The sequence below is a fragment of the Callorhinchus milii genome, unplaced genomic scaffold, assembly GCF_018977255.1.
Source record: "Callorhinchus milii isolate IMCB2004 unplaced genomic scaffold, IMCB_Cmil_1.0 Scaffold4, whole genome shotgun sequence".
In the NCBI taxonomy this organism is placed as follows: Eukaryota; Metazoa; Chordata; class Chondrichthyes; order Chimaeriformes; family Callorhinchidae; genus Callorhinchus; species Callorhinchus milii.
The window spans coordinates 55567226-55580137 of record NW_024704745.1 but is presented as its reverse complement, the minus strand read 5'-3'; the positions used below and the strand labels follow the sequence as shown (position 1 = coordinate 55580137).

The 12912-nt window shown below is 40.4% G+C and overlaps 1 protein-coding gene across 1 annotated transcript in view; it reads left to right on the top strand.

The window, feature by feature from the left end:
* The first annotated feature begins 587 nt into the window (after positions 1-587).
* LOC103184290 (protocadherin Fat 3) overlaps positions 588-12912 on the top strand; it is a 390074-nt gene continuing 377749 nt past the window's right edge. Inside the window, 1 exon segment of the mRNA XM_042334569.1 lies at positions 588-611. Coding sequence (XP_042190503.1) covers positions 605-611 — 7 coding nt within the window. The 5' untranslated portion in view covers positions 588-604.

Sequence of the window (12912 nt, the reverse complement as noted above, 5' to 3'; positions counted from 1 at the left end):
GAAAGATGACTAAAGGCAGTCATTATAGATATGTTTTGAGAGGTAGCTTTATAATGTGATGGTCACAGCAGGATTTAAAAACTATTTGTAAATGTAGAACCCTGTAATGAATTGTAACAATCTTAATGACCAGTCCCAAAGCTTCTAAACTTGAATCATTCAAGGTTTCACCCACAAAAATCCAGAATTAAGAAATCTCCTTTAATTCTAATTTTGTTCATCTTTAGAAATGGACAGAGGTGATAGGACTAAAAACAACATAATGAGAATCTATATTCCAGCATTGAAGCAATCTTCATGCCATTTATAAAGATGAAATAAACTCCTGTGGTGAAGTCATTCCTTTCATTACATTATTCAAGCTGCTTTCTGCTTAATTACAGTGAACGTTTCTTGGCTGTTAGTTTTGTTTTATATACCAGGATACTTAGCGCTCAGTGATTCATGCTGTTTTTTTCATTCAGTAATTCTGAGTAAGTTAGATCATTGCAGAATAGGGTTGCCAACTTTAGTTGGACTTATTCCTGGAGAATTCATTATATGACATCACATATTGGATCACATGACAAGATGTACAGTTTGAGGCTACGGGAAGCGAGACGGAATGGGAGGTAAAGATGCCAAACATAAACCTAAAGGCTACTTGCCTCCGCTACTGCCTTTCGAGCTACTATGCCTTAAAGAATCCCCACCAGTAAAATCAACCATTTTGATTTTTATCTCCCAGGTCTCTCGCAGCAGTGCCCAGGAGATTAATATTTAATTCCTGGAGACTCCAGGACAGGAGGGTTGGCAAACCTTATCGCAGAATTACTTTTTTTGTGAAGTCTGAACCTGTGGCAACATTGTCATTTATTAACGAAGCTGATGTTGAAACAAACATGCTCAGACACTACATTTTATATCTTATGAAGTGCTTTGAGACGTGAAAGACATTATATCAAATGCAGTTATTATTATGAGGGGAATTACATAGACATAGTATTCTTTGTTACATTCTTAGGCATGGTCTTAGCAGGAACATTTACCAGTAGAACTTGTATATTCACTGAATCTCTGGCTTGATGAATGTTTTTTTTAAACAAATCTAAAAAAGTACATTATGGAAAAGTCTAAGTCTGGAGTCAAAAGTCATACAGCAGGAGAGAGAGTGAGATAAATAAAGAAGCAGTGCTTCACAGACTATGCAAACTCCTTGCTTGTCGATCTCCCCAACTCCTCCCTCCATAGGCTGCAAATCATCCAGAACTCTGCAACCCGTTCTCTCCCGCACCAGGCTCCGTGACCCTATCACCCCATTCTCACCTGACTTCACTGGCTTCCCATCACACAGAGGATACAGTTCAAGAGCCTGGTTCTCAGCTTCAAAGCCCTCCATGGCCTTGTTCGCCCCTACTTCTGCGAACTCCTAATCCCCTACCATCCTGCCCACTCCCTCTGCTCAGCGGGCTCAGGCTTGCTTCACATCCTCCGCCTTGCCTACCCAGGCGGGCCTTCTACCACTCTGCCCCCACCCTCTGCAACTCCATTCCGCAGTCCCTCCACCTCGCCCCCTCCCTTGCCTCCTTCAAAACCCATATCAATACGCTCCTCTTCGACCATGCTTTCGATTTCCCTGCTTCCCCTCTTGCCCCCCATCCTCCCCAATCCCGACCCCCAGCTCGGGTCGAAAAACTAACTGTCCAATGCCTTGGGATGTCCTCCCAAAGTGAAAGACGCTATAGAAATGTAATTTTGTTGTTGTTCAAATTTGGTTTTAAAAGCCTATAATAATAACAATAATCCTTGCATTTGATGTTGCGCTTTTCACGTCTTCCAGATGCCTCAAAGCGCTTCACAGAATAGACTGTAAAGTGAATTGAGTTGTATTTTGTGGGCGATCATAAGAGGGAAAATCTGGAGAAAGTAAGGGGTTCACATAGTCTTGAGGTCCTGGAAAAGAATGAATTACAAGTAAGAAATTAAGCAATAAGTCTTCATTTCAAGAAAGTGAGGATACAGGGATACAAGAAAACATATTGATATAAAGAGTAACAAAGTTGGAACCTTGAAAGGAGTGATGATGATACTGATATCAATAAAACAGATAAAGGCAGGGAAGGTGACCGAGAGAATGATGAAAACTGAGAAAAATAATGAAAAAGAATTGGAAGTGAAAGGAAATGAAATTTCCCTTTAAAATCTAGATTTCCTCTTCCCTGTTGGTGCAATAAAAGTTACTGGGTCTAGAATACAAATGACAACATGTCAGAAATCTAATATGGCCAGGTATGTGGGGCCCCGAAAGGTGGCAGGTCTAATGGTAACCATCCAGTATGATTCCTCGCTCTGTTATACAACCTCAATCTGATGGATTCCGAGTTGCTTGGCCTTTTATAAATTCAAAATTCCTAAATGAATATTTCCCTTTGAAGATTGACCTTCAAAAAAAATCAAGAACCATACAATGGCACGAACAGCACATTAGCACAAACACAGCTGCTGTGCTTGTAGTTTTTTTTAAGTTTAAAGTGCCTGGGTCAGTAGTTATACTTTACTGTACTTTGATGGAGTAGTGTATGTTAATTTCAGTTATAGTTTCAGGGTATAAGATTAACACTGACATATTAGACAAACTCTAGTAGATTGAGTAGAAGGAGTTTTAGGGCAGTGAAGAACGAGCGAATGTGCTTCGCTGCCACTTTATCCTTGCAACTCTGTGCTCTTTGCAACACTACTCCTGTGTGAAGAAACATTGTATTTTTTAATGAACAACCTTCCTGTTTTGCCTGCAAGGTAATTATCACAGTATTGGTGTCTATTATATCAAGAAAGCTTTATCTTACTGGTCTTGTATTCCTCTCTCTGTGTCCACTGGTTTCAAAACCTTATAGTTATTGGCACCCTCAGAATAATGGAGGGACACATTATTATCCAATTCTGAATCATCACATTGTCAGTGAAGACAATTATTTGATACACTGAGATTGTACATGATGAATTGGGTTTCCACCATTTTAGACTGTGGTAAGACTGAAAAACATTTTGTCATACTGTACATAATTACATTTGTAAAGCGCCTCTTGCGTTGGGAAGATGTCCCAAAGCACTGGACAGTCAGGGATATACAGTCATGTTGTGTATATAGTGCACATGGGTGTGTATAATAGAGAAACGGTAGGCAGAAATAAATTTGTAACAATGTGGCTCAGTTGATAGCAATCGTCTCTGAGTCAACAGGTTGATGCCAGGATTTTGAGCTTGGAATATAGGCTAACATTTTAATGCATTGATGGAGGTGTGACATTAAATCAAGGTTCCATCTTTGTGTTCATTAAAGGTCCCATGGCATTACTTGAAAAAATAATTTCTCCCCATATTAAATAAAGATATTCACATCATGGCTGTTTGTGAGACATTGTTGTGCTTAAGTTAGCTACCGCGTTTGCTCACGAACTCGGTCACTATACATTACAGAAAACTCAATAAATTATTTGAGACATTTTGCTGTAAATTGTGCAATATGAAATACAAGGATTATTGCATAATAACATAACTGGACTGCAGACTGGCCCGATGTTTCATATTTTTCACGTGGACAATTTTTCACGGATGCCACACATTAAGAGAGATGGCTCAATACAAAGTGGGCACAATAAAAAAAACTCCTTACCTGTGAGTGTGGTAAATGGCTGGGCTGAGTGTGCACATGCACCAGACTCGCAAGAACAATTCAGACCATTCTCTCAAGGCTACTGCATGCCCAGCCCCCTTTCGATGTTCACTGGTAAGGTTTTTTTTTGCTTTATAAATTATTACACTCTTGATATATTTTTGCATAAGTTGCAGTGGGCTCACTATTTCCGCAGCAATTATTACGCGTGGAAATATTTACGTATATATTTTACATGAAGATTGTTTTTTTAAGGCCTTTTAATCCCTGTAACGGAACAAGGTAATTCACCTGCATTTGTAAGAAGATGCTTGGCGTTTTTAATGGTTTTATACTAGCTATCGTGGCTATAATTCAAGGAACATTCAAGTTACATTTTTACCTAACTGCTTTGTAGTAGAGCCAACAGTAAACATTTAATAAAGCACCCTGTAAATGCAATTAATGCTCCCTAACTCTTAAATAAATAATGTTCTTAAGTCACCTTAGTCCAAAGCCATGTTAAATAAAATAATCAGACTTTGAACTTGGGTAGTCTGGCTGACACTCCAGTGTCTTGCTAGGGCTGTGGTGCATTGCTGAGGTGCCGTCCTTCCATCTGTGAGACGTTAGACTGAGGTTCTATTTCCCTGTTCAAGTGGAAGTTAATGATCCCAAGGCACTATTCAAAAAGACAGGGGAGTTTTTCTCAGTGTCTTGGCCAAAAATCCCTGTTGCATATTTTTATAGGTAAATGTGGCAGACAACATGAGTTCAGCAATATCTACAAACAGCTGTGAAGTGAATTTGAAGTGAATATGAAGTGAAAACCGATTTTTACCCAACATGAGGTTTGAACCTGCAACCCTCTGAGAAGGCAAGAGGCAAAAGTGCTAACTGAGCTAGGCTGAGCATGCAAATGTATCCGTAGCCAGGAAAGCATGTCAAATTAAAGCTGCACTTTATCTTTGTAATATTTGTTAAGTATCTGAAACAATGCTATCAAGAATTGATAGAGAAGAGATAGGAGCACTGCCTTTGACAAGTGGGTAATAAATGAATACTGTGTACTTGCAGGAAGCAGTTGAGAATAAAAGATCTGCTCTTAAGTGTTTAAAGTGTTGCCCTGATTGTTCTTTAACTATCCTTGTCAAATCAAAGAAACAGCAGTTTCATAGTTGTTATTTTCTTTATGGTAATCAGGAGTCAAGATTATACAGTAGTATATACTGCCGTCCATTGGATTGGACCTCTGATTTTAACAACCTGCTTTCCAATGTTTTTCCCTCCAGAATAAAGTAAGACACACTTTGATTAGCACACAGATCATGTGTTTCTTAAAGAAATGGGAACAACTTGTATATTCAATTCTGTCCATGGGGTGTCAAATGTTAAATAATTCAACCACAGCTTTTCATGCTTCTTGAAAAAACGTTAGAAATAAATATTATTGTATATAAAGCATCCATGTCCAAAGTAAAGTAAGTAATGACTGAAGGGATAAAGAAGTTCCAATTGAAGTATGTGAAATGAGTCATCTGTATTGATTTGAGTTGGATAAAATCGTACTTTCATGCTCTAGTGATCATCAGACATTTTATCTGATATACGGCCTACATCAGAGAGTCAAAAATAGGGGGAGGGGACAGTTGAGTGCTCAACTACTGTAGTGCCTACAAAGAGAACACAAACGTGAACAGCTACTGTAGTGATTGAGTTAATCAAAGCATTTGTATTGGTTGAATGAAAAGCTGTTAAGCTCGAGGATTTTAGAGTTTGAGAATTCTTGACAGAGCTCAGAAAAGATGATGATTACATTTGATTGAGCAAATAACCCCTGCTTTGCTAACGACAGCAGTTTCATAAAGTGAAGCACAGCTCTCTTTTTTCCTTGAATACTTTTTAAATAGATGGTAGTCCTTTTAGTTTATCCAAGTAAACTGAACGTAATGCATATAAAGAAACCAACAAAAAAAAGCTTTTATGCATATATGAGACATTGCAAAAACTTCAGGGTATTTTTAATACGTCTGTCCAAGAACACAAGGTGTGAAATCGATTGTTTTTTCTATTGTGAATCATAGAATTATACAGAACAGAAGAACGCCATTCGGCCTATTGTGTCTGTGCCGGCTCTTTGAAAAGAGCTAACCAATTAAATCCCACTCCCCCGCTCTCTCTCCATCTCCCCATAATTTGTCCTCCCCAATGAGGAATGATGCAGATAAAATCCCCAGATTCACATTAAAATTCTCAGTGCCACCTATATTTTTTTCTGTTGCAGAAAGTTGAGTTTGGATATTGTTTGTTGTAATTGCGTCACTGCTGGACATTGTTGTAAACACTTTAGCTTCTGTGTCTATGCTCTCAAGTTCTGAATAGGCTTTTCAACCTGCTATGTAGATGGTTGTGAAATCTGGATGAATGATTATATTCAGCAATATAACTGAAATTATATATTTGGCTAATCACAGATACTGAACGGTACTTGTTTTGGTTGATTTGCTTCCTGTCATATTTTAAGAATTTTTCCTTACTCTTTCATTTGTTGCAGTGCTACGATATTGAGAGGTCTCAAATTGCAGTGCTGAGTTTTCTGTAAATTATAGTGATTGTGTATTCTGAGTATCCAGCGCCTTGGGACGACCATCTGGCATGAAAGGCGCTATACCACTGAGCTACAGGACTCCACAATGTACAGTGTACTGCTCTTTGTGATTTTAGAATGGAATGTTGTAAAATCTGAGTTTTAGACTGAGCAGTGGTATGTACAGTATTGTGTATTCAATGGAAGACACTCATAGTTAGCTCTGCATCCTGCACCATTCCCTCCCTCACTCTGTCAACGTCTGACTCAAGGTGTACCTCTTTCAGTTGTCTTTCGCCTCCCCACCCACTTCGGCTCCCACCTCAGCTGCCCAGTCAGCAGTGTCGAGTGCTTTGGGACCTCCTTCCAACATGAAAGGTGCTAAATTAAATGCAGTAGCTCCACGTTCTGCCCATGTCTCCCAAGCAGTACAGTGGTATTATAACTTGCATTGTATTGAACAATCCATGAAGGTACTTTGGTGATAATGTTCACTGTTCACCTTGGTTCTGTGCTTCGCAGTGATTATGACAATGTGGTCTAAGCATCTCCATCATTGTAAAAATACTTAGTTGTTTTTGGTCAGCTGGGTGCCTAACACATGGGGAAACCTATCACCATGCTTAGGAGTATCCAAACCAAACTGAGATTTCCACATATCCCTAAATATGGAAATTTCAGAGATGTTTTTTGGAATGGAATGCTCACTCTCTCCCTGGAAGGATGTATCCTGCTTATCTAATTCCAGAAAGTATTAGTCATATTAGTATTGGCAAGAACCAAAACATGGGGACCCCAGAGTGTCCATTGGGGTACTCCTGGACTCTAACCAGCTGAAACCGCAAAGCTTGACGTTGAAACCACTGTCTGGCAATCCTTCCTGCTACTTGTGCAGCTAGGACCACCCTGCCCGTAAGGCGTTTGGCTTGCAGAGTTAACAGAGCTGAGTGAGAAGAGTTGCAGCCCCCGGTGACTGGTCTGTCCTTCCAAATCCCGCTGATGAGCCAGGCTGTCATCAGCAGTGCCTCCTGGCTCAGGAACTGGACTACTGAGACCACCACAGAGGGCTGGCTCGATTCTGACATTCTTTTGCCAAACATGACATCTTGGAGCCAGTTCAGCTCCAAGGAGACCCTGCTTACCTCCCTGCCAAGGAGCATAGTCACTAGTTGGTTATTTGACATCCGACAAGCGCAGGTTTGAGTTATCCCTGTTAAGATAGTGAAAGAGAATGTCTCCCTAACAAACCAACACTGTCCATCCTTCCTTCAATTTCACTGGACCTGGGATTACACTGACAATCCATCTGAATGAAAGCTGGGTGTCCTTCCTTTGACTGATGCCACTTTATTCTTTGTGTTGACTGCACCCTTAAGTTATGTGGATGTTCTTTGTGGCATGAAAATTACAAGAAAAAAAATAAGCTCTTGATCATTTAAACTTTCAAATTGGGATTATAATTACACAGTTTGTCTCGGAATTAACCTGTATACTGCAGTTTGAGAATGGAAAACTGAAGAGAACGCTTGGCAATGTACCAGTGTAAGATCTCATCCCTCCAGCTGTGGGATTCATTGTATTCTGACTCAAATGTCGCCATGGTGTAAATGCTTCACGAGCAGTAGCTCCACGTTCTGCCCATGTCTCCCAAGCAGTGCAGGATGCTTTTGTTAAAAACAAACTCTCATACAATTGGCCTCCTCAGGTCTAAAGTCTGCTGTGGTATAAACACAGTGTACTTTGGATATCATTTCTAAAATAGTAGAAGCTTAATAAAGCCCCTGGGGAGATCTATACAGTCACTAATAAAACTCCTCTGATTCTCACTATTTTAGAATAACAAGCCTTGCATTTGATATAGCGCCTTATCATGTCTTCGAGACATCTCAAAGCGCTTCACAGAATATACTGCAAAGTGAATTGACAAAGAATATTTTGTGAGTGAAACATGGCAGCCAATTGCACACAACAGTGTCCCACAAACAGTCGTGGATTGGGTGACCAAATTATTATTATTTTTTTTTGACGGAATTATTACCTCCGGAAAAGCAATCCACCAATCGACTGACAACTAGGTGCCTACTTACTGCTAGGTAAACAGAGGCGTGTGGAGTAAAGAAAATTGCCCATTGTTTCCCCCTGCCGGGAATAGAACCCAGGTCCTCTCGCTTGCAAGGCGTGCTCTACCTACTAAGCTACAGGACTCCATTTTAGTCTTGTCTTAGAAATGTCAGGAGGGAGATAAATTGGTGTCACTCATCTCTTGGGGCATGTACAAATGTGCACAAGAGTGTGTGGTTGTTTCTGCTGTAGCAATTTTGAAATCATACTCGTAATAACCTTCCATTTGATTTTACAACTTCAAAACATTGCAAAATGCTTCACACGGTTTTCTGTAAAGTGTAGTAACTCTGTATTTGTAGGCAAACACTGCAGCCAATTTTGTGCACTAAATGTTTCACAAACAATTACATAATGCAAATTCCAAAATTTATTTGTATAGCACTTTTCACGTTGGGAGGACGTCCCAAGGCGCTGGACAGTCAGGGATTTTGACCTGAGAATGGGAGGGGATTGGGTTAAGGGAGCGTGGAGGGCAGGGAGAGTAGGACAATGGCTGAAGGCACGGTCGAAGAGGAGTGTCTTGAGACGTGCCTTGAAGGAGGCAAGGGAGGGAGCGAAGCGAAGGGAATATGGGATGGAATTCGAAAGGGTGGGGGCGAAGGGGGGGGCGGGCCAAGTGGGGAACGTGTAGCAGGCTGGAGCCTCCTGAGAAGAGAGCGCGGACAGTTGATAAGGGGATAGCAGGTCACAGAGGTAGGAAAGGGCAAGGCCCCAGAAGGCAAGGCAGTGCAGGGTGTATTCTGAACTGAACAACTTATTTATCTTCCATACTATACTATAAAAGCTGAAGAGAAAACTTTTTTTAAACCTTTGGGTTATCAGAAATATTTTTCTGCATCATTAGAGCCTATTGATATTACGTTTGCTTATTCACCCATCTTAAGTGCCAGGTTTTGAGGTTCTTGTTCATTTGAGATAGGCAATGCAAAAGAATAATGATGTGGTGGCATTAAATATTCTTAAAATGTACACCCAATCGGGATTGACATAGACCTAAGGCAAGCGTGAAGCAAGTCAGTAATTAAAGACAAAAAAGTCTATTAATAAAGACCACATACAGTGTGGAGGTGAAATGGACATAATGAACCAAATTACTGCATTGCATGCAGAAAGATTCTATGTTTCGAAAAAGAAGCTCATTGGCTTTCTCCATTCATTGCAAGTAATTTTGAAGATTGAGTAGTTTCTGGAAACTGATTGGGCTGTGTCAAACTTTTTCCAGTGGAATGATGCACATATTTATTATTTATAATCAATCAACAACTGTTTGTGGGCTATTGCCATGTGCAATTTACTTTTTACAATCAAATGTTGTGCACAATCTCGTTCACTAAGAAATTATGCATGATTTAAAGCAACTATGTGAGTCTGTGTATGTGATATAATAATAATCCTTACATTTGGTACAGCGCCTTTCATATTCAGTAAGATGTCCCAAAGCGTTTCACAGGATATAGTGTAAAGTGGAGTGGCTGTGTGTTTTTGTGGGTGAAAGTGGCAGCCAATTTGCACAAAGCAGGGTCTCACAAACCCAATTAATAAATAATAATAAATAATCCTTGCATAGGTTTGGTGTCAACATTTTTCAAAGTGCTTCATACTATGTTGGTATGGTATGTAATCACTGTGTATTTGTAGGCAAACATAACGGCCAATTTGCACACAGCAGTGCCCCACAAGCAGCCATGAAGTGAGTGACAAATTTTATTTGGGGGTTTGTTGGCCAGGACACCAGGAGAAACTCATTTCTCTTTTTGATAATGCCATGAGATCTTTAACATCCACCTGAACAGGCAGTCGGGACCTCAGTTTAACATCTCATCCGAGGGACGCCACTTTCGATAATGCAGCACAACCCCAGCATTGCATTGAAGTGTCATCTTCGACTATATGAGTTCCATGTCCCATGGTGCGTCTTGACCCCACAACCTTAATAATAATAATAATCCTCGTATTTGATATAGCGCTTTTCACGTCTTCTAGACGTCTCAAAGCGCTTCACAGAATATGCTACAAAGTGAATTGACTGCATATTTGTGGGCAAAACGCGGCAGCCAATTGTGCACAGCAGTGTTCCACAAACAGTCGTGGATTGAAAATGACCAATTTATTATTGTTTTGTTTTTTGGAGGGATTATCATTAGGCGTGTGGAGTAAGGATACTTGCCCAAGATTTCACCCTGCCTGGAATTGAACCCAGGTGTCTCACTTGCAAGGCAAGTGCTCTAACCACTGAGCTACAGGACTCCACAGGACAACCTTCTCACTTAGAGGTGAGAGTGCTACTGAATGAGCCAGATTCACTCACATTGATGATATGTTGTATCCAGGACACAGTGGCAACTCTTTGTGCCCTGGCAAGTTGCTCCAGTTGAACTAAATTTACTTTCCATAAGGTGTGCCTGAATTCGTTTTGCAAGATATAATCTGTTTAGTTTAATGTAGCACAGAGATTGATGGAAGAGTGGAGTTGGGTTTGAGCCTGTCCACAGACATGCAGTATATGAAACAATATTTATTCAATCAAAGAGGGTTCTTAAGTCCAAAGACTTCAGCAAAAAGCATGACTGGTTATAATCTGCAGAACGTTACAGTGAAGGATGGAAAAGAGTCTTGATTCTCATAGACCCGTTTTAAATTAATTCAATCAAATACAGTAAAACTCACATAAGTTGTATTAGTCAGGACCATAACGTTTAATATGACTTACGCAGTCTGAGTTGCAAACAAACTGTATAAATCGTATAAAATCCTATTTAATCAATAAGCTACACTGTGCATGTGTAATTCAATGCAGCTGGTATGTACACTTGCAGTAGTTCATCACTGCAGCCAGAAAGTGGGCATGCTCTCACAGGTCACGACTATATTTCCCGCGATTCAGTGCATCTTCATCCGTCGGCGCATGTGGACTTACTGTCAAATTTTGAATTCGCATTTAACCACAGGAATTAAAGTTCTTCTGCACGTACGTCCATGGATCAAGACTGTTTTCCAGAATTCAGTGCAGCCGACCGGTAAGTGCACATATGTTGATGGGTCAGGACATCATTTTCTGCGATTCAATGAATGCAGTCGGTGAGTGCAGGAGTGATGGAGGGTAGGGGAATGGGGTTATGAGTTGGGAGGTGTGATTAATATGAGTTGTGCAAACAAATCAAAGTCATTTTGATAGGAAACTGAATGGGACTCGGGCGAATGTACGACTTAGGCGATTACACAATTTATTTTGGAATATTCTGCCATTTAGCTGTTTGACTTTTATGTCGTACCTGATGTGATCTAATTCCTTAACATACAGAGACTGCTTTCCAGAAACTGGAAGTATGTCACATTGGCACATGGGATCTGTGATCTACTTCCAGAGCACAAATCCTGTGGGTTAGCAGGAATTCCAGCAGGATCCCAAGGAGTTCCAATTAGACCCGGTGATAACCAAATGGGGTGTCATTCTGCATTGTGATTTTTAACAATAGTTGAGAGCAGCAGCTCAGTAACAAAACAGTGCTTGTGCCCAACATTTCATTGTAGAGAAATAGAACTTATTATATATCACAGCAATAGTCTTTACAATTATTAAAGAGGAATGTGGGCAATCGTGCAAGATAACTGTTTCGTATCTGAAATGTGTTGTCGTGCCTTTAGCATTGCTGTAATGAATGACTGCACTGGATCAGATGGTTAAGCAATTTTGTTTGCCTAGAAGTGCAAATATGATGTCGCTTATTATGTGGTTTGGATGTGGTGGGGGTGGGGTCTGCTTGGAAGCGTTGTATTACAATATCACCATGACAATTGGGAACTGCTGTTTGCCTTTCATAGCAAGTCCCAGATGAGTTTTGCTGTGCCACAGTTTCCAGGTGGACACCCTCTGCACAGCAGCAGTGTCTTTCCTCTAACTATTAATCAAAACCTAGTCTCGCTGATGACTGCAGAGAGCTATTCACAAGAATCCCCTTGGGAGATATTTTCAAAAGCAATCTGTAGGAGATGGAGGGGACAAGTGCTGTGCACAACAACTGCTTTCCTTTGCACTGAAGCTCCCTGTTAATTAGGGAACACAAGTGATTATTTAGCTTTCACAAAAGAGTGTGACTGGTGCTTAAACTCTGGAATGAATCTACCAGCTTTTAGGGAATAGGAGCTCAGATTGGTTTTGCTGAGTTGTCCCTTTAGTTAAATGGTATTAAACCTCTAAAGGAGCATTTTAGTTTTATTTTATAACTTTCATTATAATTTTGTGACAATCCCATCTTTCCTCTGATCAATGGTGATTTGCCAGTGCTAGTCTAACCTGTGGGCTACTTCACTGAGTTCTAGCCCCACTATTTCTTGGTCGATCCACCAGGAGGTGCTCTTGAGCAATGCACGAGGAGGCCATCTCCCTACGACAGAGGGAGCCTAGCTTGAAATTTAATTTAATTTTAATTTAAGTGTTCCCTAAGTACCTACCCGAGTAGCTGTCGTTTGGTAAGATGTGTGAAGTACATCACTGTGTGCCTGTGCTGTAGGTCCTCCTCAGTCCAGGACCTGCAATTGCAACATTAACACAAATAATTGTGGCAAATAC